The sequence below is a fragment of the Mastomys coucha genome, unplaced genomic scaffold (assembly GCF_008632895.1).
Source record: "Mastomys coucha isolate ucsf_1 unplaced genomic scaffold, UCSF_Mcou_1 pScaffold1, whole genome shotgun sequence".
Lineage (NCBI taxonomy): Eukaryota > Metazoa > Chordata > Mammalia > Rodentia > Muridae > Mastomys > Mastomys coucha.
Window position 1 is genome coordinate 24536299 of NW_022196891.1, and position 25690 is coordinate 24561988.

A 25690-nucleotide genomic window follows, 5' to 3' on the forward strand; every position below is an offset into this window, starting at 1 on the left:
ATATATATATATATATATATGTATGTATATATATATATAAATGTGTGTGTATGTATATATATACATATATATATAAAATATATGAACACATAAATATATAAATATAATTTTGTGTGTGTGTGTGTAACAATAACAATTAGAGGAAAAAGAGCTCATGAATTTGAGAGGCAGCAGGAAAGGGGCATGGGAGGAGTTGGAGGAAGAAATGATGTAATTATATTTTAATTAAAACTAAATAAAAACACACAAACAAAAGATATATTCTTTAGCTTGTACATCATACCATGATACTTACAGTATACTCTGATAGTCAGCAATAATGATGATCATTTTTGGGGTAGAAAAGGGTTGAACGGTCTATTTCCTATGGACTATTTTCTTCCCAATTTAATTTCTTTTTAACTTATATGTACAAGCACAAAAACTTTGGGCTGAAGAGCAGCAGTTAAGAGTATAGACTGGCCGGGCGCATACCTTTAATCCCAGCACTTGGGAGGCAGTGGCAGGCAGATTTCTGAGTTCGAGGCCAGCCTGGTCTACAGAGTGAGTTCCAGGACAGCCTGGAAACCCTGTCTCAGAAAACCAAAAACAAAACAAAAAACCAAAACCAAAAACCAAAATCAAAAAAAACCCAAAACAAGCCAATAAACAAACAAAAATAAAGAAAAAAATCTTATGAAAGCATAAATTCTTCATATGAACTGAGTAGCATGTACAAGCCCCATTTTTTACTTCTTGTTTTTAGCAGCAAAGGATGAGGCTAAAAAAATAGCAGTATGCGGCTATGCGTAGAGAAAGGGTGTGGCCAAGGTGTGTGCACGAATCTCCGCAGGCCATGCAGATGCAGAACTGGCCTTATACCAGGCACAGAGGTTCTTCGTGTTCATGAAGACTTAATCATCTTTGAAGCATTCACAGGCTTCTTCTGGGCCAGCAAGGGGGCAAGGGACCATAGAGACATTTTGTTGTAGATACTATCCCCTGTCCCAATCAGTCCTCTCTCTCCCTGCCTCCCTCTTTCCTTGTGTTTTGTTTTGTTTTGTTTTTGTTTTTGTTTTTTTAAGACAGGGTGTCCTGTAGCCCAGGGTCATCTCAAGTTCAGTATGCATGTACCCAGGATGACCTGTCAGTTGTTCAGATTACAGGAGTACCTCAATCAAACCTGGTTTCAGAAATTACTTTTTGACTGGCACATGACATTTAGCTACTGTTTAATAGATTTCATATATACATATATATGTAAAACTTGTTACTCATCCTTTATGAATTTCACATCATATACCCCAATCTCACTCATCTCCCTGTTCCTTCGTATCTGCTCTCTGCTCTTGCAACCTTCTCCCTGCCACCCCCCAAAAAATAAAAATTAAAAAATGTAAAACAAGTAAACAAAAGAACAATGGCAACAAGAAATCTCATTGGGAAGCTATTGTATGTTACAGTGTCCCACAGTGTACCCTACTGTCCACATATTACTTGTAAATGTTCACTGTAATGAGTCATTGGTCTGGTTCGGGGCCCCTGGTTTCTGCCACACTATCAACACTGGATCCTCACTGGTACTCCTCTCTCCTCTCTGATATCCTGTTGTTGCCCTGTGTCATAGAGAGCCTGTGGCTATGGTTCTGGATGGCCATCCCCTTCACACACTCCAGCGGTTCATAGATGGAGTAGAGGTTGGGCCAACTCAACGCCCTGGTTCTGGACCTGGGCGGTAGCCGAGAGTTGGTCAGCTTGCCAGCTCTCCTGCACCCACACAACCAGGGTGAGCTAGCTCTCCAGCACTGCCCAGGCTAGCTCATCCAGAACCACAGAAGGCAGGACTCAGGGCCTGCTCTCCTGCCATCAGGGCTGGCTCACCTACACCCATGCCACCAGAGCCAGCTCAGAGCTATAGTTTAAAAGAATATTTTTATTAAAGCAATACATAAGCTAAATGAAAAGACTTCACATAAGGTGGAAACTTTGATGTATGCACTTGGCTTCAAAAATCAGGCTGGATGAAACATAAAGAGAAAACAAAAGTTTGCATTTGGGAACTAAGACAAGACAGACATCTCTGCAGCCCAGAAACAGAATTAAAGTGTAAAGCACACAGGCTGAAGCAATAACTCTAAATCATCTTATGTCTGAGAGCAGGACATGGGGGCCAGGAACCTAGCACTGGAGCAATGCATTGCTGTTAGAGAAGCTTATTACACAGTGAACTTCTTACAAATTCTTACGTGATGCTCACTAAAAGGGATATCGTATATTTTGTTGAAAACTCCACTCAGAATACTTTGTCAGTGTGGAAAACCATGCTGCTGACACTAAAACCACTCTGATGGCTAACTGTGATACACATAACTGTAATTTTATTAACAACTATTTGAACATATTGGTAGAATACTGGCTACCACCTGAGCACAGCTGTGCGGTGCTGGCTACCACCTGAGCACAGCTGTGCGGTGCTGGCTACCACCTGAGCACAGCTGTGCGGTGCTGGCTACCACCTGAGCACAGCTGTGCGGTGCTGGCTACCACCTGAGCACAGCTGTGCGGTGCTGGCTACCACCTGAGCACAGCTGTGATATATTAGCTTCCATATAAACAGCAATATCCACAATTCTAAACACACCACATTTTCATCAATTTTATGATTTATATTTATATGATTTATCTCTAATATTTTATATGTAGAAATTACAGATGTACACTAGTTTAACTTTGGTGGCATATAAAATATAATAGTGCATAATATCAAAATTGATGAAGTTTCAGATTTCATATAACCATAAATGTAAATTTCTTTATTATACTCATTTTTAAATCATGTTTTAATGTAGTCTTTTCCAATTCACATACTGATAATTTGAAGTGCATGTTTATAGTTTTCTTAAACTTTATTTCTCTCTGCACTATGGTAGATTCCTTATTCGAAGTTACATATGGATATATGTGGCTACCCCTATGAATTTCATTCCTGTGCCGCAGGGGGTATTGTATATTGATTATGATAAGTAGCATTAGGACAACAGGGCTGAGAAATACTGCTCTACAACATAAGGCTTTCTTCACTTACAGCTACTGTGCAGTAGGGTTGAGAAAGGACGATCTAAGGATGTCTACATTTAGAAAAAACATTGAATTGTTAATCAGTAATCTTCTAAACGGACAGAGTACCCGGTCCAGGCGGACTAACTCACAGAGAACCACCTGCTCCTGCCTTCTGAAGACTGAGATTAAAACTGTGTATTGCCATTGCCCTGGTGGGGACACTGCTTCTTGAGAGATGACTTTTAATTCCATTATATCCTTGTTCTTCTTGTCCTTGTGAACCTCTAAAGTCTACTCCCAGCACCCCACTTTCCCAGCCACAATCTTGTCTGAACCAGCTCTATCTGGAACACTGAAAACTTCTGTGCTTGGACCCTGAGAGATGGCTCAATACTGAATGGAGCTTTCCACTCTTGCAGATGGCACAAGTTCAATTCCTGTGTCAGATGGCTTTCAATCACCTGTAACTACTATAAGGACAGTTCCAGGCAATCACTGTCTCTGGTCTCCAAAGGGACCAGTACTCGTGTATGCAACTCCCTCTCCCCAACATATACATAATAAAAGATAGATCAAGTAAAACTATGTTTTAGAAAATGGTTCCCTTTCTGCTCCAGCCATGTGGCTGCCTTCTTATCTACTACCTGCCAAGAAGAAGCTGGACCCTGCAGGGCAACATCTCACACGTGCTGTACAAGATGCTCTGATCCTAAAAAATGAGAGGAAAGGACAGAGAGGGGTGATCTCAACAGGTTGAAGATTTTAGTAAATGTTGCAAGGATGCCACAATCCTGTTAGTAAAATGCCAGGAAGAAGATTGATCATTGAAAAAAATATCTAACTGCTCACAATAATGATTCAGCCTTTTATGAAAGAATACAGACTGGAACATCTCAAGGACAGGGAAGAAAAACGGGAAGCCTACTGAGAAGGGCTGCAGCCGCTTCCAAAGAGCATGCAGGCAAGTACTTAGGTGAGTCAGAGACCTTTGTATCTATGGAAACCATTTACAGTGTTAACCACCGACTGGGAGTGATGGACAGAAACAATGTTTCCTTTATCCTCCTTGTGACAATACTGATTTTTTTATGAAATAAAAGTCTTGATTTCAGAGTTCTGATTTTTTAAATAGAGGATAGGAGGAGAAACTAAACTAATAATGATTCTGGTTTCTGCTCATTCTTTCCGGGCCCTTGGCCATCTACCGGACTCTCTACCCTTCCCGTTACTATGTTCCCGGCAAGTGGTGCCTGCTTCCTTTGCCTGCATCATGACCCCTTCCTGTTCTCACGCCTTCCTTGCCCACGCTGACTTCTGAGTCTTCCGAGGAGAACTAAACCTCTGTCTTTCAGGCCCTGGGTCTATCATAAGTCAATACAAAGCTCCCAATGTAAGACAGATCTGACTCTAGGCATACTTCCAGGATATATACCGCATTGCTACGGACATACACCACTGAGAGCACTGGCTCCACTGCTCATCTGTTCATAATCCCAAATGGCTACTCAGCAGCGCTAATGAGTCTGTGGTACTAATCTCACCGTCTCAGTTCCTATCCTGCAGAAGTTTAGACTTCGGCAACTTTCAAATTCTTAACCCACTACTTCTTCATTTCTTTGAACACAATAAACTGCCTCTCATTAAAAAAATGTCCTGAGATGTCAGCCCTGTCTCTCTAGAACCTATGGTATAGGTCCAATAATAGGCCACTTGTCGATGCAAACTCCCTCACTGAAACCATAGTACAATCACAATATGCTACACAACTATAACAAGGAGTTATATATGTACTATAACAAAGACTTCCGTATAAAAATGGTCAAAATTATAAGGGACAAAAAATGCTAATGTTTTTAATACAATAATCTCTTTTCTAAAAAATATGAATTTACTTACTCTTCTATTAGTTTTGGACTATATAAAAAGATAGCCCTAGAAGCAACAAAGAAACTTGTAGATCTGATCACACATGGCCATGCCATACTTTACGACTTCACAGTGCAGAGTGAATAGCGATGTGGAGAACATCGCTGAATGGCTACAGAAGGTTAGATCAGGGAGACAAAATGTGCTAGAAACGAAAAGCTATGTTTTACAACATGAATGTACCTAAAGATACAAGACTATAGACTTAAAATGGTAAAATCGGAAATTTTCTTCCGTCTTTCTATTGCAAACCAATGCCTGCAGAAGACACAAGAAGGGGAAGACACGTAGAAGGGGAAGACGCCCACAATGCCTTCCTACTACATCCTGATGAACAAGACTGTAATTTGACTCCTACCCAGCCCTATCTTTATCTATCTCCTGCCCAACTGTTTTTGTCTAGAGACCTCAGTTTAGCTCAGAATATTCAGCTGGATATTTATTTCCTCAAGGGCACAGTGGTCTCTCTTGTTCTGGTTTTAGCATATAGAATTCCCACTTCCTGAAAAGGAATGAAATATATTTACTCACGGGATGCTTCCAAGCTGTCTTGACTGGTTCACGTTGGTCCACTCATCCATCATACCTTTTCCTTCCCACCCTTCCATGATATTCATCTATAGTTACCTGGTTAGTGCCGGACTTGACAATTCAGTGAAAGGTTGAGTGAGCATGAAGACATCTACATTTTGGCTGAATGTATGCCTGTGGAGCACAAATGTGCCCACTGTCTGCAGAGGCTGGAGGAGGATGCTGAGACCTCTACAGCTGAAGTCATTAATTGTCATGTAGGTGCAGGGAACTGAACCTAGGTCCTCTAGGAGAGCATCCAGGACTTTTAACCACTAAGCCATCTCTCCAGCCTCCTATAAATAATTTTTGAATGAATGGGTTAATTAAAAATTAAGCCAGAGGCAGTAGGTGGGATGAAATGACCTCACACACCAACTCAGTATAGGATGATTAAAAATCAGAACACAAATACACAAATACAGAATTTATATTACATCTTATTTAACAGAATCAAACACAAATACAGAATTTATATTACATCTTATTTAACTATCCCTCAAACAAACCTTGAGTATTCAGTATATTAACTGTTTACTTCAGAATTGAGCTATTTGCTCATGGAATAGATAGCCCCGTTTTTAGCCAGAGGAAGAACACTAAATGACACAACACAATGCTGGAGAATATATGGAGGTGAATAGGACCCGGATTATGCTGATAGTGGACATAACACCTGAGTATATAGTATCAATTAGCATTTCACCGTCTCAAGAAAATCTAGACAACTAATTCTCCTTAGTACAACCGGCATGGAATTTGCTGTGTTCCCACAACAAGGACTAAACCCAGGACCATGTACATAGGATGCATGCACAATATCCCCAGATCTTCTTGGGACGATTTAAGTTCTAAGCACAATGTAAGAGAGGACAGATATGTCTTCCCAAACCATATTTTTGCTTTTACTTTGAGACAGTGTCTCACACTAAGGAGCCCTGGCTGGCCTAGACTTCACTGTGCAGACTAGAAAGGCCTCAGACTCAGAGATCCACCTGCTTCTGCCTTCCCAGTACTGGTATTAAAGGTTTGTGCTACAACATCTGTCTCACACTTCAGGAACAGCTCCTGATAGACAATGCTTGGCTGGGTTATTCACAAGTCTTCCTTTTTTAAGCACAGGAGCACTTATTAAAGTTGCCACTTCTGAAGTTTCTCATGTTGCCAAGAAAAATGTGGAGAAATATAAAAGAAAGTAGAAATCGGGGTAAGCGATTTCACCCTGGAAGGCGGAAAGGGTCTACATGGGCTCTACGCCTTCTATTGCATAACAATTGTCGATCAATTTATTCACGGTGCTTCATTCTCCAGGTCTTATTTGTATTTGTAGCTGCCTCTAAATAGAACTCACTAGAGTGACTACTATGTGGCATTCTGAGGAAGGGTATCCTGGTTGAGTAATCTCTTTTCATTATGCCTCTCAAATCACACAGGGTATGTGGTATTTAGTTATTTATACCCTAAGTTCATTTTTAAGACTACATTTGCATTAGCATACATCTTCAGGCCATTACTTGGGAATTCAATAAACTTTTAAAAGACAAAATGACATTCTTAATCGAGCACTTTGCTTAACTTTATTTTGGATGTAGCATGACATTTCAAATATAAAATATGGGTCTAGGATGGAATAGCGATCCATAATTTGCATTCTCTAAAATTATAGTGTGAAAACAACACCTTTCTGGAATAAAAACACTGTGGAAGAAAATATAGCATCCCACAGCCTAACTTAAAATGCCAGGAAATGCCTTGTTCTGAATCAAAGCTTATGGAACCACAGTGCTTTCAAGGTAAGAAATAGAGGATTAGAAAGACTTCAGAAATGGATGTAGAAGAAAACATCTTCAAAGGGCTGGAGATGGTGCAGCCCTTGCGAACACATGAGGCTCTTGCAGAGGACCTAAGTTTGGCTACCAGCAGCCATGCTGGATGGCTAAACCTCAGCTCCAGGGGATCTGACTCCCCTGTTCTGGCCTCCATGGCTACCTGCACTCAAAAGTGCATATAACTTTTTAGAGACATTCAGATGTCCCCACAGTTATAAAGAAAGAAAATGCCTTTGAGAAGCACAATGTTGATCTTGAAATGACTATCAAGCAGGAAACAGAAGACAGTCTCCGCCATCACACACACTTCACAGAGATGAAATATTTCTCTTCGAAATACTATTTATATTCCCAAGTGAGGTACACACTTCTGCTATCATATGACAGATACTAATCAAGAAACAGAATATAGGACAGACTTGCAAATGAAACACTGAGCCTGAGATTTCAAAAGCTCAGGCAAGTCTTGCTCTCTGCCTCCAGCTGGTAGATCAGGTAGAAGCTCTCTGCTACTGCTGCAGCTCATGCCCGCACGCCCACCCGCCACGTTGCTCCCACTGTAAGAGTCACTGTTAGCAAGCCCTTAAGTAAATGTTGTTTTTCATAAGTTGCAATGGTAACGGTGACTCTTCACAGCAATACAACAGTGACTAAGACATCACTGTAGCCCCAAAGCCTGCCTCATCTAAACCTGACACCCCACGAGGGCAAACGAAAAGCAGGACGACACACCTCCATGACGACACGGAAGAACAGACAGTTTCTTTCAGCTCTGACATGGATGAAGGCAAGTCTAGCCTCTAATAATTCAACTGCTTTACTTCCCAAGTGCTGGCATTAAAGGCACGTGCCACCATGCCTAGGAATTTCTTTCACATTATACGTAGGTTACCCAGACCAGGTTTTACTTTAAGGAAGTCTTCCACAGGTGCAACAAGTTCGAAAACTTGTTGGAATGAGGAATGGCTTACAGTGTTTAATGTTTAGAGGTTCAAATATCTCCAGACGAAGGCTAATGGAGGACAGCTCTCTTACCGGACATGTGCATTGCAGTATCTTTGAGCATACTCGGTCCACGTTCCAAATTTTTGTGGGAAAAGAGCCTCAATCTGCATGAAAAGCTGTAACAAGACAACAATACAGATATCCTTAGTATATCACAATATTCTCAAGTACGTTATTATGATAAAGGAATTTAGTAAAATTAGTAAGAAGCATAAAAGCAAAAATACTCCTTCCTCAAGGACTTTCCTTCCTTTTTACCTCCACACTATCCATTCTTCAGGGATAATAATTATCTTTTTTAAATATAAATATATATATATATACATACACATATGTATATATGTATGAATATATACACATACACTCACACTTTTAAAAAGATTTCTCTCCAGCCCCTGTGTGTGTGTGTGTGTGTATATATATATATATATATATATATATACTTTCATTCGCAAATAGACAATCATAACATTATGATACAACTAAAATCTTATTGTAAAAACATCATAGGCAACTTTTTCTTTTAATTTTAAGAGGTATATAAGCAATATACTATAATAATAAAGAACTCTTAAAAGGATGAATAACTGTCTATTATTGTGTATATGTGATAAAATAGTCAAACAGATGCCTGATAGTGAATGAACAGGCTGTTTCTGTCTTTTATGCAGTTATAAACATTAGTAATTTTACAATTATATTTGTATACATGCTACACATGAGTACTAGTAATCTGTTCATCTATCTATCTACCCATTTACATGTATTTGTTTCAAATGGGGTATTTATGTAGCCACTAGGTACCCAGGCTGGCCTCAAACTTCCACCCCCCTGCCTTTACCTCCTGAATGCTGGGATTAAAGGCATACGCTACCAGACCCCTAACCTTCAGGCTACATTTTCATTGGATGAGTTTTATATGATGTAACTTTAGAGAATAACAGTTGGGATGAGGGGTGAAGCCCAGGGCCTCAGGCATGGTAGGCATTTGCTATTCTACTAAATTTAATCTCGGGTGCATGGAACATGGTTTTCCTTCTCTTTTGACATATATATCTCTGTGTGTGCTGATTTGTGCATTAAGTGTTGTACCCGCGGTGCTATCTTTCCAGCTTAGATGTATACTTTGAATACTATGCAAATTTACCACTTGGGCCAATAGTACCATTATGTTATTTTTCTTTTTTTTTTTTTTTTTTTTTTTTTTTTTTTTTTTTTTTTGGTTTTTTTCGAGACAGGGTTTCTCTGTATAGCCCTGGCTGTCCTGGAACTCACTCTGGAGACCAGGCTGGCCTCGAACTCAGAAATCCGCCTGCCTCTGCCTCCCAAGTGCTGGGTATGTTATTTTTCATCTCATGACTCTGACAGGCTGCACAAAATAACAATTTACTGTCAGGTGTAATAGGCTCTTTAATATAATGGTTTTATTGATATGATTAATATAACCTAAAGTTCACTCTTCAAGTATGAAACTCGGTGGCTTTTAGCACAGTCACGAAGTTATACATCAACCACTACTCGAATAACGTTGTTATCATCTTAGAGAGAAACCCACCTCCACCTCAAAGCCCTCTTCCCTTGCCACTGGATGCTTTAAAGCACTAGCTATCTTGTACTTTCATAAATGTTTGCGTTCCTAGTACTTCATATTAAAGGACTCATCCACAGTACAGTCCTTTGCTGTGTGCGCCTGTGTTAACATGAAAACAAAGATTTTCAACCAACGATCTCAGCTAGAAAGGGAAGAACAAGCTAAATGACAAGGCAAGCAGCAAAGAAAAACACTAGAAGCACTTTGATGAAAACAAAGTAGAAAATAGAGAAAATCAGCAAGCCCAAGTCCGTTCTAAGAACAATTCAATAACGCTGGCTAAACTTTAGTTAGTCAATGAATGAAACAAAAGCTTACTAACGTTAGGAACACATGAGGACGCTCACCACACATGAGGACGCTCACCACACATGAGGACGCTCACCACCTTCATGGAGATACAAAATCTTAGAGAAGGACACTATAAACAATGGTATGCCAGTAAGTCAGATTCCTTAGGTCAGAAAGAACTAAGAATGGCTGAAAAAGACATTCGGAACATGGGACTGCTCCTAGATTAAGTTCCTCTAGTCTAACTAGATGCCTGGCCTGGCCTATAACAGCCTTTAGTTTCTCTCTACTTTCCAAAGTGTAGCTACCAACATAAAAAAGAACTACAGAAAACTTCTGCAATGCAGTATAAATCGATCTCTGGAGGGAGCCCAGCTAGCCTACAGAAACTAGGGAGTTCCAGGATCAGTGGGGGTCCCACATCAAAAAATTAAGGTAGACAGCTGATAAGAAAGATAGTAGGAATTCCTTCACAAGTGCAGGATTCTCTCTCCCCCCCCTCTCTCTCTTTCTCTCCCCCCCTCCTCCCACCCCTCTTTCTTTCTCACACACACAAACACATAGGTAAATGTAACTTTTTTTTTTTTTGGTTTTTCGAGACAGGGTTTCTCTGTGTAGTCCTGGTTGTCCTGGACTCACTCTGTAGACCAGGCTGGCCTCAAACTCAGAGATCCGCCTGCCTCTGCCTCCCAAGTGATGGGATTAAAGGCGTGTGCCACCACTACTCGGTGTAAATGTAACTTTTAATACCCTGTAGTAATTGTTGTCTCTGAGGCTTACTGCCTTCATCTGCTAACCTAGGCCTAGTCCTGGAAGCTTCTAGTTTCTGTACAACCTAACCTAGGCCGACTATTATTTCAGCCCCTGAGACTTACTACGGAATAAGCTCACCCCTTCCTAGTTCTTTCTGATCTCTGGGTGGCTGGTTTAATTCAGTTGTTCTGGTTCAAGCTCCTCTCTAAACTGACTGATTCACTCTGGCTCCTTTCAGCTTCTGACTGAATTGCACTGTTTGGTCTCAAACTAACTCCAGAACAAGTTTTATATTTTTGGTTGTGAGCCTAGCCTTTAACGGCTGAGCCATCTCTCCAGCCCTAGAACAAGTTTTAATCTTCTGGATCCTTTTCATTCTCTGGCTCATTCGGTCTTAACCTATGTCTAGCTTGTTCTCTCTCTGCAACACGTCTCTCTAAAGTTGATCCTGTAAAACTGTCTCCTCTTTCTTAAATCAGCTCTCTTTCCTCTCTGTTTTAACGAGAGTTGGCATATCCTACTCTGTCAAATCTTCATCTGATTCATCACTTTGTCTGCCACTCAACTAGATGTGACACTTTCTTTCTTTCATTTTTTGTTGGTTTTTTTGAGACAGGGTTTCTCTGTATAGCCCTGGCAGTCTTGGAACTCACTCTGTAGACCAGGCTGGCCTCGACTCAGAAATCCACCTGCCTCTGCCTCCCAAGTACTGGGATTAAAGGCATGCGCCACCAATGCCCAGCTAGACATCACTTTCAAACATGGGTACTTCCTTCTACAAACTATCTTTACCTCCATTGTTCAGGATTAAAGGTATGTACTAAGTGTGTGTGTATCTGCCTTCCAGTCAGAGTAGTGACACTGCTTGATTAAAATCTTCCTCACATACACACACATACACACATACACACACACACACACACACACACACACACAGAGTAGATCAAATTTCAACCTTAAGATGTTTTTACATAAACTAGATAAAGTAACAAAAGAGCCTCAGAAGCAGATGTGAACGACATTACAAATAAGCACTACATAGATTTTATAATAGCTAGATTAAAGCATACCTTTAATCCTACCACTCAAGAGAAAGAAGTAGGCAGATTGATGTGAGTTTGAGGCCAGCCAGAGCTACATAATAATACCTTGGGTAAGCAAATAAAAGAAAGAAAAAAGAAGAAAAGAAGAGAAAGAAAAAAAACCTTAGAGTAAAGGTTTTTAACCATATTTGTAAGTATGGCTAAGACTTAAAAATAGACATTTTTTAAAAACCCAATCATAATAAAACTATTGTTTAATCATTGATAGTGCCCTGGAAATTTCCAATGCACTCTTCTGGCCTTTGTGGCACCTGACTTTAAAAATTGCCAAGCAGAAGATAGATTTGATTTTCCTATTACTTAAAGCACACCATCCTCATACCTCCTCAGGCCTTCCCAGAGCTGGGGTTCCTGTTAGAAGAATGGCTCTCCTGGCCTTCTGCACCATGGGCAGGAGAATCTTGCTGCGGGCGGCAGTTCTGGACTTCATGTAGTGTGATTCGTCTACTATCATGACCCCGAAGTTCTGCCTGCTCAGTGCAGCCAGCAAAGTCTCCGCATCCGAGGTTAAGAGACCGTAGCCCAGAACTGTCACCCTGCTGCTTGGTATTCTCCTAGAAAAGAAAATCCACCTGCTTAGAATATTTCTCAGAAATACATGGATCACAAAGAAAACAACACTCTTGGAGGAAAAATGGGAAGGAGGTAAAAATGAGAAAATAAGAGATAGTTCTTCTGCTAAACGTCAACTATCCAGAGTTCAGATTTTACAGTTCTCAAATATGTTAAGCCAGTATTCAGAATTCTGGTCAAATGGTTTGGCTTTGGGAGATTTTGAGAACTAGGAAGCCACATTTTACTAGGACAAGAATGTTACTTTATAACAATGTTTTCTACCAGGCATTCATTTCAACCTAGGTGTTGTTGGGATTTTGTAAGGACAGGACCTAACAGAGCTGTCGTCTGAGGCAGCCCTCAGGCATTGTGGAGCTGGGATGCTGTAAAAGGTTAGAAGAACACTCTTCATATACACAGGCCAGTGAGCTAGAATAAAGAGGCCCTTTGAGCCTTTGCTCTGTGATGCGCACATCTGCAAATGTCTTTAGTCACTATCATGAACTGTTCCCATACACCGTCTAAGTAAGTATGAGACAGGCGAAGGAAGGAAATGTGCGTCACTCATCTGGATCCACGAATCACTTTGCTCCTAGTGTAGAATGCAGCAATGAGACAAGCTCTTGAGTGTACCACTTTTGCATTTTCTGTTATCACCAAAGGAACGATACAGACAGACTTCATGTGCAACATTCTCTTACTTTGCATGTGTACTTGTGTACGTGTAGGCACACGGATGTGTGAAGGCATATACCTGTTTATATACATATGGGTGCCAGAGGTGGAAATGAATTCTCATCCTCCATCCCTTTCCACGGATTTACTAGCACAAGGTTTCTGGCTGAGCCCAGAGTGCTCTAATTTGGCTGGTCTAGCTATCCAGCTCACTAAGTGCACCTTGCTTTTTTCTCCACGAGTCAAGGACTGGGGTTCCTGGCATGCTAACATGATAGCTCAGCTTTAGGTCATATTCCTTTCTCCACCTCTCTAATGCAGAAAATGAAGGTAGGCCACCATGTTCACCCACCGAGCTGGGGTTACAAATACTCTACCCTCAGAGCCACCCTCTCAGCTCTCACGCCCGTTTTCTACCCTCCAGGGGAGAAGGCAAAAGCCCTAACTCATGAGCGGCATTTCAAGGTTTGGCTAGATCTAACTCACACAGAGACGTATAGTTCAGGACCAGCTGGCACTATGAGTAACCTCTACGTGTAGTAAGTACACACTGACACAGGATGGGACATATCCAAAACTGCCTCTTAAGGATATAGAAGACATTGAGTCATTTTTATGCCCTTGGCTAATGCCTTCCAAAGACGTATATTCCTGGGCCATGGTCCTATCTAATAAACCCCGAATATTATAAAAACAAAAGCCACTGCCTCTAGTTGGCCATAAGAGTGTTACTTCCTAAGTAATAAGGAAAAGATTATCTAATGATAAAAAGATGACAGAGAATAGATTTTAAGAAAATATAAATGTAGACATTTAAATAACATACAACTAAGAAAAAAGTTAAGAAAGACGTAAAAAGTCAACATTCTCCAAATGTATGCAGTTTTCTGGAGAAGTAACCTACTCATAAGAATTGCCATAATATAAATAGGGCGTAAATTTTCTTGGATCCATGCATCTGAATGCTAAATGAATTAGGTCTCCAAGGTTAAGAGGTAAAACATCCTATGTCAATTCTGTCCCTCCTTCTTCATCAAAGCTTATGTCATCATTAAACATTATTTATATTCACAGTATTAGATAATACAATTCAGAAAAATATTACCAAGGATGTCCCAAGAACTAACAAGTACTTATTACTTATTTCGGGAACTATGTTACTTTTAAAGCCCAGAAAATGATGATTCTGTGTCAAGCTCTCCACCCTCAGCCCCAGAAAAGGGTTCTCTGCGTGGCTTTGGCCATCTTGGAATTGGCTCAGTAGACCAAGCTAGCCTCTTGTCTCAGTAGACCTAGCTAGCCTCGAACTCAAAGATCTGCATGCCTCTCCCTTCTGAGAGCCTGGCTCCCCTGCCCCTTCTGAGACAGTGTCTAACTACGTAGCCCTTGCTGGACTGGAACTCACTGTGAAGACCAAGTTAGCCTTGAACTCACAGAGACTGCCTGCCTCTGCATCTCGATTCCTGGGATTAAAGGTATGTGGCTTTGGGAACAAGATAATTTGCATCATTTAACTATATATTCTACACAATAACATTCAAATAGGTTGACTTAGTCCAGTGGCTACAAAGCAAAATGAAGCAAATGAAAAAGCCAAAAAGATATTATAATACATCTTTAGAGCAAGGACAAAATCATCAAACAAAGTAAATGTTTTCAAGATTTGAAATATCAAAATTGGGGGCTGGAGAGATGGTTCAGCAGTTAAGAGCACTGTGTGCTCTTCCAGAGGTCCTGAGTTCAATTCCCAGCAACCACATGGTGGCTTACAATCATCTGTAATGGGATCTGATGCTCTCTTCTGGTGTGTCTGAAGATAGCTGCAGTACACTCATATAAATAAAAAATAAATCTTTAAAAAAAATCAAAATTGTGTATTAACCCACAAACCTGTTAAACTGAGTCGTACACAAAGCTATCATAACACCAACCCGGAAAGAAAACTATGTCAGGATTGCTGATAAAAGCTTACACAATATTAGTCTTGAAAAAGTAATGGAATTTATTGTTGAACCTTATACTAATTCATGTTAAGTTTTTAAGTATGTAAAATTAATCCTTAATTCATGTTAAGTATTTAAGGCATATGGAAATAATTATACATGCATTTAAAAGTATGCATATTTTACATTAACTTTAAAAGTATACTGTAGGTAACAGAGACAACCCATATCGCCCTCTTCTAATGATGGCAGCTGGTATTTCATTCAAACCATGAATAAAATGCATCGAGCCCTGAGTTTCATCATTAGTACCAAAAAGTCAAAAGCAAACCAAAACATGAGAACACATATTTTTTTTTCTTTAAAACAAGTAAGTTCTTCTTACCCAATGTCAGTTTTGTTCATGACAACATTGATCTCCTCTGGCTCTAGCTCTGGGATCCATTTTTCTAGTTCTTCTACCCAAGGGTATCTTAGAGATGACGGGACGACTATCAGCAAGGGCCACTCCTCTTTGTAGAAGTAAGCAATTGCAATCGCCTGGATTGTCTTTCCTAGACCCATCTAAACAATGTTTGTAAAAAGTATGTTACAAATAAAGCCTATATATCCTGAAAGAAATCATCAAATATTAAAAAGTATTACATTAATAATTCTATTATACCAATATAGTTGATAAAAATTCAAGATCATTAGCAATGTTAAGTGTCTGTACAATTTAAATAAACTTTTGTAATTATAATTAAAGACAGATGATCCCTAGATGTAAATATTACAGTTTTTACTTCTTGAGACCATAAGGACAAATGCTTTACCTACCGGCAGAAAATCAGGTTACTTAAGAGTTAAAATAACTGTGAGCTATACTCATTTTCCACAATAGAAATGATAGAGGGGTTGAGCTACCTAAAGCGCAGCCAACTGATGCAAAATGAAGACGATTCCAGGTTCATGCTGCCTTCCCTTCGACCATCTCCACACTATTCCCACGAGCGCGTTGGAAAGCTCTTTCCACGGGAGAGACGCAGCTCCAAAATCTACTGTTAGAGAGGTCTTCTCCACAATAGTCAGACACTGGAGGCAATTCAGATGGGCTGCTTCACCTGGGGCTTTCTAGTCAAATGTCTAATCACAGACGAAAAGGGGTAAACTGTGCTGCGGTGGGCGTGGCCTAGCTGCAGAGCTCCTGGTGAGGGCACTGGGCTCAACCACCAGCAAATCACACCCTGAGATACACACACACACATGCACACATACACGCACACACACACACACAAACGCGCGCGCGCGCACACACACACACACACACACACACACACACACACACACACACACACACACACACACACACACACACACACACACACACACACACACACACACACACACAGGGGTTTTTCAAGACAGGGTTTCTCTGTGTAGACCAGGCTGGCCTCGAACTAGAAATCCGCCTGCCTCTGCCTCCCAAGTGCTGGGATTAAAGGTGTGAGCCACCACTACCCGGCTCTGATATTTGTTTTTTAAAAAGAAGCTAGTTATTGCTTTTTATGATACTACTTACATATCAAAAGACAAAACAACAAGGGTAGACTGGAGAAGGCAGAGGGGAATGGCACCATTCAGGGCAGAGCTGTGCCACGCCTAGACTTCAATGTAGTGACTGCATATACCTATCAGAAGTCAGGGACTGTGTAGTAAACGCAGGTCAAATGGGCTGGAGAGATGGCTCGCTGGGTAACAGTACTTGCTGTGTAAGCAAGAGGACCTGAGGTTAAATTCCCAGCACCCACGTAAAATGTCTAGGTATGTCTACACATACCTGTAACCCCAGTGCTGGGAGTCAGAGATGGAAACATATAGGGAGCTGGCTGGCCAGCCTGTCTAACCAAAAAAGTGGAAAGAAGCAGGTTCACTGAGAGATCTGTTTCAAAGACTGGCAGACTGACAGAGCAGAACACTAGACATCTTCCTTTGGCTTCCATGCATACACACACACACACACACACACACACACACACACACACACACACACACACACGTCACACACAGAATGATGAGGAGAAACAGATCAGTGGGGAACCAAGGAGCACTCAGAGACTTCTTTTTACAGTGGTAGGCCTGGACTGAGCTGGTGCTCTGAAACGTCTGGTCCGTAACTGCAGATGGTCTCTGTGCTTCATGGCTGAGGGGAAGGTTCAATGCATTTAGGCATTTAGGCATGTCTTCAGAACCAGGATCTGCATGGGCAGTTTTTGCAATGCATCTGGATCTTTAAGATAGTTTTATGTTTGTTTTCTCAACTTAAGGGATTTAGCTGGGGCTTGTAGATGTACAAAAGACGAATTTAGCATTTCTAACTATGTTAAAAGCAAAATTCCAATTATCTCTGTATAATCCTAGAGCCTGTAGGCACGAATTGCTATTTAAGCTTCCATAGAACAAGACAGGAGTCTGACTACATTAGGTGTATATTAAAGGTAATAAATATGTAGCAGATATTTCTGCTTCTCTTTCAACTACACCACTCTCACACATAATAATTAAAAATTAAAAAGAGAATACATGCAGAACAAAACCAGATTTAATCAACCTAGTTTGCCCATAGGGGAAATTCCACCACAATGGTCCTTACATTTACAGAGAAGAAATAACTACAGTGAACAGTTGTGAAGAAAAGCACTGAAAGCTACAGGCTTTGCTTGACAGACTCTTCAAAAGGAAAAAAAAGAAAAGACAGAAACCTAAAAGAATGAGTTTCAAATGCTGAGTGAGATTAAAGAAAAGAGAAAAAGGCACTTAGGGATTCTAACGAGTCTACTGTAGAAATCTTGTCTATGTGTTTTTCCTTTAATTGCTGCTATTAAGAAGAATCTTGGGCTGGTGAGATGGCTCAGCGGGGAAGAGCACCGACTGCTCTTCGGAAGGTCATGAGTTCAAATCTCAGCAACCACATGGTGGCTCACAACCACCCACCCGTAATGAGATCTGATGCCCTCTTCTGGTGCGTCTGAAGACAGCTACAGTGTACTTACATATAATAAATAAATAAATCTTTAAAAAAAAAAAGGTAAAAGAAGAATCTTGGCTACCCCACTCAAAAAATTGTTTCCAGCTCCATTCATTTGCCTGTGAATTTTACAACTTCATTTTTTTTTTCAGCATCCAAATAACATTCCACTGTATAACCCAGATACAGAAAGACAGATATCACATGGTTTCTCTCATATGTGGATGCTAACTTTGGGTCTTGTGACTTATGGGTCACATTTGGAAAACAGATAGAGGGCAGGATCTAGAAAAGCAAAATGGGGAGGGGGTCTCCAGGGAGAAGACAGAATGCAGTGATATACAGAGAAAAGGGGAGCACCGGGAGCTACAATGACGACTCGCTGAGCGAGATAGGCCCAGGAGGACAATAATGGCACAAGTGTTATGGGAGTAACCAACCACAAGACGGAACTTAGACCTGGTAGGATATGAGGCTCAAGAACGTGTAGTCAGGTAGGCCACAGAATCTGTGGGAGAACCTATCATGACTATTCTTCAAGATGCACATAGTGTATTATCTTGGGAACACTTGGCACTAAATGGAATATTTTTATCAAACTCCCCTCCCAAAGGCTCGGCGATCCTCAAAGAAGAGGAGAGAGAGAAATAGTCTAAGAGCCAGACGTGGTAGATGACTACAATGAAATTTCTGAACACATCAGTTACATGTATGAACATTTACCAGATTCTAACATGGAGGATCAGGTGGGCTCACCCCTAGCTGAGGAGGGATTGGCAATTGGTAGTGTATCCTCCGTGGCAAGCTCCACACCCAAAAGTATGTGCATAAAACATATTTGACTAAACAAACAAACAAACAAACAAACAAAACAAATTAAAAACAAATTTGACTAAAGAGGCCTTAAAAAAGAAAAATGCTTAGAAATAGAGTGGGTAGAGATGGATATGGCAGAATTCAAATTATACTGAATGAAATTCTCAAAGAATTAATAAAATATTATATAGATAGATATAGATATAGTATGCTCAGTAGACAGAACGCTTATCTAGATAAACCCTAGATGTCTAGTGGAACAAGCCTATAACATATACTTATGAGGTAGAGGCTGGCAGATCAGGGTTCAAGGTCACCCTAAGCTGTATAGAAAGTTCAAGTCTACCTTGGCCTATATCTCTACCTCAGCACAGCAACCAAACAAACAAGCAAACAACCCACCTAAACAAACAAAAAGAACAAGAAAATCAACAAGAATAATTCAATTAAAGTTACATTTATAACAACCAATCTTCAATATTATTGAGATAATTAGTGTGATCTGCTTAATTTTTTTTTTTAAAGAAAAAGACTAGATTGAATGGAATTTAGGAAGTGACATTTGTGACCTAAGATATTGCCCCTGCAACAGTTATTATTCGCTTTCATGAGTGAACAAATGCTTTAAGGAAAGACAAGCAACTTGGAGCAGATGAAACAGAAATGAGGAAGGTATTCTGCAGTTCTAAGTGGGTGGCGCAGAAACTTACAGTCCAACAGAACAGAATGACTACCAGTCAGCTTCAAGCAGCATGTGAGACCAAAAGCAGCTAATCGCTTTAACACTGAGGGGAGAGCCAGCTGCGAATCAAGATACTTTTGACCTAATTTTTTAAGGATAAAATTGAGGTAGCAGGCATAGTTGAAGTAGAAATTTCTGGATTCTTTGGAGCCTCAGTTATGTGGGGCTTTTTGTTTGTTTGTTTGAAACTGTCTTATGAGAGGCTGTTTTGTTGACGCACACACATGAATGTGAGCATGTTTTATTGAAGCACACACATGAGAGCATGTTTTGCTGAGAACAGATAAGTTGTGTTTTTCTGGAAGCTGCCTGGGAAAAGAGCATGTGATGTTTTGCTGGAGCAGTCGATTCAGAGAACACATGATGTTTGGAAAGGGTGTCAGTATAACCCAACAGACAATGAGCGATGCTGTGTGGTATTGGTTCGCCTTGCCGATCTTTGCTGGTCTTCACTGACAACTACGACGCTGTGGCCTTGCTTTGCCTTGCCTTCTTTGCTGATTGTTTGTCATGACTTCACAGAGTGAGATACACCAAAGAACTTCGAGTGATATTCCGGAGGCTTCTTGCTGCAACAGCTGACCCAGTCCAACTGGCAGACCCTTGCAGGTTCCCCTGGGTTGAACTGCCATTGCTGATTCACAAATGGTGTTTGTGAGTGGGTCAGGCTACTGCTGCTGATTTCTGTGAACAGAACTGCTGGTATCCTGACAACGCAGATTGGATTTGCTCCAGAGAACTATCTCTAAACAGGTCCACATTCCCCTTTGCCCTATTAACCTTTCCTTTCTGCTACCTGTGGTGGGTGGTAGGGTAGAAGGGAGGTTAAAGGATTTAAGAACCTTTATTAAAGTATGTTTTGAAAAATCTGAGTCTACATGTAGTAGAAGAGATTGTAGCAGAGACGTTCTGCGTTTGAAATCATTCTGGTCTACCTTATAATTTCAAAGCCAGCCTGGATTACAAAGCCAGTCCCATCTCTAGGACAGGGCAAACTTGTTCTAGAAATAAATTTGCTAACAGGAAAATGACTGCATGTGACTATGTTTCATTCTTATTATCAGATACCAAAGTTTAAATCATATACGTAGGAATCAATATATTGAAAATTTAAAATAGCATAGCATTGGATTACAGAAATAGCACACCACATAAATTTGGTACATGAAAATAGCTGCTCAATAGGCAGGCTGAGCACCCTCTGCTATAAGCAAATGTCAGCCCTCCAGACTGGGTTCCAAACCTGGCCCAAATGGAGCCTTTCAGTGCTCCACTCAAGGCTGAGTCACTCTTAGGAGTCAAAGCTGCCTCGGTGACAATACAGACTGCTACAGAAGAATCAACACAATATATAAACTTTAACAGTACGTTTAAGTGATTTATGAAGTTGGTAAATCATTTAACTTAGAAAAATAATTTCAAGTTTCCTATTAAAGTTAAAAAGAACAATTAAGCAACAATGACCTCAGAATAGAATTTTAGCCCCACTTTTTTTTAATACTGTGATTGCTTTTTTATAGTAATTTTTAAACATTGACAATGCCAGCTACTGAGAACCTTTTGAATTTGGAAAAATTTCAAGTTTTTGAGCTAAAAGCAGTCAGTACCTTTTTAGTGTAGAAATGTGGGAGAGAGGTTATTTTTAAACTAGATGTCCTATTTGTCCTGGAAGATTCCTAGGCAAACTACTTTGTGGAAGCAGGTTTGAAATCTTAAGAGATTTAAATTACAGAAACCTACATAAGAAAATGTAAGATTTAAAGTCCATCTTTTATTATTTACTATTTTAAGGAACATCTGGTTAGTAGAACTCTGTCCATGTGAGTTTACTTTTTTGATACTAAATTACAATTTTCTTTCCTATTGAGAGTTTTAGGTGGCAAAAGTGAAAATCCCTGTTCTTAGAATTGTGTGTTTATATTGTATATTCTTGTCTCATTAGAGACCTGCAATAGGGCACAGTACAAGGACATGTTCAGGCCCCATGTCTTTTTCTCCATACTGAAGAGTCATTGAGGCTGCACTTCAGGAAATCTATGGACACTTCACTGCTGGTTGGCTCACCCTTTGCCAGGGGCAGGTTATCTCTTAGAGCGAACCTACTGATAAAAAAGTTCAATGGCTATGCCGGGTCAGGAGGAAGGGAAGAACAAAACAACTGTTTCTCTCTCTTGTCCCTCCTTACTCCAAAAGAACTGTGTTGGGTTGGTGAACTGTCTCACGTCTGGAGAATGGCTTTAGAGAAGTTCTGCTGGGCTTTGGCAAAGAACAAACCAGAGGAGGGTCCAGAAAGGCCATTTGTAAAAGTCTATGGGCAGAACTGTCTTAAAAAGTCATTTCTCACAAAAGTCAGATGTTAGGCTTTTAGGGGTAGCATTCTAACTCAAGTTTCTAGGACTCTTTATAAGTCACAGCCTTATAGATGGGAAAAAGTTATTATGAGAGACAGAGACAAAGAGAAAGACATAGAGAGACAGAGATAAAGACAGAGACAGACAGACAGACAGAGACACACAGAGAGAAATACAGAGAAGATACAGACAGAACTATCTATGTCTCTCAGTCCTCCTGTAACTGTGAAATCACTTAAGTAATGACTCGTCACAAAGACACAGCTCTAGAAGACACCATGGGCTATACGTAGAGGAAGGACAAGAGTTCTGTTTTACTAGGAGCAGTCAAGACAAAAAGACACCAAGCTTATTCCAGACGCTGATCAGAGAAAACACTGTCAAATGCTTTCAAAAATATTTTAAAAGTCAGTGTAATATTAATACTAAGACAAGAAAAGAAGCACAAAAGATAGAGAAGTCTGTACATTGCCATTGGTAAAAATATTTTACAAGCCTTGGTAAAAAAATTTTTGAGTAGACTATTAGGATAGGGAATTCAGTAAAACATTAAAAGTCCTGACCAAGAGTTCTAGCTCAAGAACTGTTCAACACAAGAAAATCCTTTACTACAACGTATTGCATTAGTGAAGAAAAGGAAGAATGTCATGATACTCGTAACTTTTGTGTGTGTGTTCCAATGAGTATTTATAGACACGCAAATCTTCATTTCATAGGACTTTCGTGTATCATGAAATGTGATTTTGAAAACCACTCAGAAACATAGAGACCATTCTTAGCTCACAGATCATACAAACACGGATGGTGGGGACGGGACCTCACAAGCACCGTCACTTGTTTTTGTTTTTTTTTTTTTCTCAAGACAGGGTTTCTCTGTGTAGTCCTGGCTGTCCTGGAACTCACTCTGTAGACCAGGCTACCCTTGAACTCAGAGATCCGCCTGCCTCTGCCTCCCAAGTGCTGTGTGCTACCACCGCCCGGTGCACGGTCACTTCCTAACCTCTGTCCTAAATACCTTTGACTCGTATTTGCTGGCATGGACAGAATGTCTACTTCCTTATTATGTGAGAAAGGTAATATACAATTTGCTTAAGGCTTTGTCTAAACTGCTAGTGTATACGTTTTTACGACAAAAATTTAAAATTATTTGTATGTTAAAATTAAATGCTAAAGAAACAAACTGGCCAGGTTTCATTTATTTCTTGATGCAACATCTATGCAGCTCACACCCGTAGCAGGACGCGCACCTTGGCTTCACAGAGGCACCAGGCTGCACTTGCGAGTATGGTCATGATGTGGGGGGGGGAGCAAAGGTGGTTGGGAAATGTACATTTATACATTTCATATATGTTAAAGGTGGCTACACCTTGACCTAGGGTAGCAAAGGCAAGACTCGGACCCACTGCCTGGACCACTGTGTCTGACCTATTAAAAATGTACCCAGTCATTAAAAATGGCCAGTTGGGGAAATAGGCCATGTATAAAATATGTCATGTGAAATTTACCTATTTACCTCTTTAAAAAAATAATAATATTTAGACTTTAAACAACTAGTCATGTGGATATGCATTATGGTAGCAAGAGGCACGCTTGCTGTACTTCAGCAACCTGGCTAATTTTTTTTTTTTTTTTTTTTTTTGTAAACCATAATATTTTTGTTAAAACAGCCAAATTAAATCTCTTTTTTATATATCTGTTAGGTTACTTCCAAGTCACTCCCCCCAAAAATCAGTCTGCCACTTGCTGACATGTTTCTAAATTGCCGATCTGAGGACCCCGTCTGGTAACAAGGTACACCATGAAGACACAGGCTGTCTCCGCCATCCCAAAGAGAGGATCCATGTCTAATACTCTCTAAAAATACTCATCTGACCGTCCTCACAGCTCCAAAAAGGCAGCGACGTCATAAATATACTGGTGGCTTTGGTTATCTCGGGTGAGTGAGTGTCCACTAACTACCTGTTGTAATCCGTTTCTTTCTTGGACTTCTCCAGGGCTTTGTCCATTGTCTTCTCACTCTCCCCACGACATTTGGGGCAGTACCACTTGTCCTTTGGTTTATGGTTGAGTCCCACACAAGAAAAGTGGAACCACTGGACGGGGCACTTGTCATTGTCATTGTCACAGCCGATCATCTCTCCGTAGGAGACTTGATTACACAGACTGGCTCATTGGGGTCAATGGGAAGGTCGGCAGGAGACGCTTCCCTCTCTGCTTTGGCCTTGGAGCGTTTCTTCTTCTTTGAGGTTGTTGCTTTCTTCTCCTTGGGCGTTCCTGAGGTGATGTCATCACGGTCCTGATTATTTCTCTCGATTCTCATTGTTTCGCTTGTTATTCGGCTTATCTGACTGTGTGGTCTCCTCGCTCTTCGACTTGTCCTGGCCTGCCTTGCCGCCGCTGCCAGTGCGGTCACTGATGTCCTGGTGTGCTTCGAAGAGCTCCACACAACTGTCCACCTGCTTGCTGCGGTTCTCCACCAGCTCTACCATCTGGATCTTCTCATCGCCCAGCTCCTGGCTCCGGATCAGGGCCCTCTGGCTGCTTCTGGGTGCTGTCCGTCTCCCGTTTGAACTTCTCATAGTAGTCATCAGCTTCTTCAGGATCTCTTGGTATTTGGCGTCAATCTCCTGCGCATCAGCAAGATGTTCTTCTGCAGGTCCAGGTAATCCTCCATAGTTCACCAGGTGGATCTGCTCCCCGTTGGCAGGTTCACTCTGCCCCTCCCAGCTCCCCCCACCCCCTGCCACTCCAGCCGAGCGGCTGGCGGCTACATCGTACATCGGGCGCCTGCCATCCGGGCCACTGGGCCGAAGCTCTAGCGCACACTCCGACGGCTCCCCTCCCCACTCTTAACTTTTTTTTTAAATTAGATATTTTCTTTCTTTATTTTTATTTATGTGTCTGTATGTGTAGGCCACAGCTTGTAAGTACCTTCTGAGGCCACAAGAGGGCATCAGATCAACCAGAACTAGAGACACAGGTAGTTATGAGCCACCTGATAACTGCAATGAGAACCAAACTTGGGTCCTATAAAAAAGGAGGATTTGTGCCTTTAACAGCTAAGTCATCTCTCCAGCTCCCATATAATAATCTCTAAATGTTGAACCGGAAACCCATAAAATTTAATTTTAACTCCTAAGATTTAAAAATAAACTCTAAATTACTATTATTAAAAAGATAATCTCAGGCAGTGGCAGTGCACGCCTTTAATCCCAGCACTTGGGAGGCAGAGGCAGGTGGATTTCTGAGTTCAAGGCCAGCCTGGTCTACGGAATGAATTCCAGGACAGCCAGGGCTACACAGAGAAACCCTGTCTTAAAAACAAAAAACAAAAAAACCAAAATAAATCTTTGCAGGGCAGTGGTGGCACATGCCTTTAATCCCAGCACTTGGGAGGCAGAGGCAGGCAGATTTCTGAGTTCAAGGCCAGCCTGATCTACGGAGTGAGCTCCAGGACAGCCAGGGATATACAGAGAAACCCTGTCTCGAAAAAC

General features: G+C 40.8%; 1 protein-coding gene and 1 pseudogene across 11 annotated transcripts in view; both read right to left on the reverse strand.

Annotated features, from left to right (window-relative positions):
* Zranb3 (zinc finger RANBP2-type containing 3) overlaps positions 1 to 25690 on the reverse strand; it is a 147330-nt gene that overhangs the window by 65740 nt on the left and 55900 nt on the right. For 10 of the 11 annotated variants that reach the window (XR_004121872.1, XM_031381118.1, XM_031381126.1 and 7 more), the window contains 3 exons: positions 15666 to 15844; positions 12430 to 12661; positions 8400 to 8485 (listed from right to left, as the gene is read on the reverse strand). Coding sequence is in view for 10 of the 11 variants with exons in the window: in XM_031381118.1 (XP_031236978.1) it covers positions 8400 to 8485; positions 12430 to 12661; positions 15666 to 15844 (497 nt within the window). In the remaining variant the exon portion in view is untranslated. Of the gene's footprint in view, positions 1 to 8399; positions 8486 to 12429; positions 12662 to 15665; positions 15845 to 16186; positions 16350 to 25690 lie in introns of those variants that run through there. The other variant, XM_031381172.1, reaches the window with a different exon arrangement.
* LOC116098580 lies at positions 23898 to 24833 on the reverse strand (annotated as a pseudogene).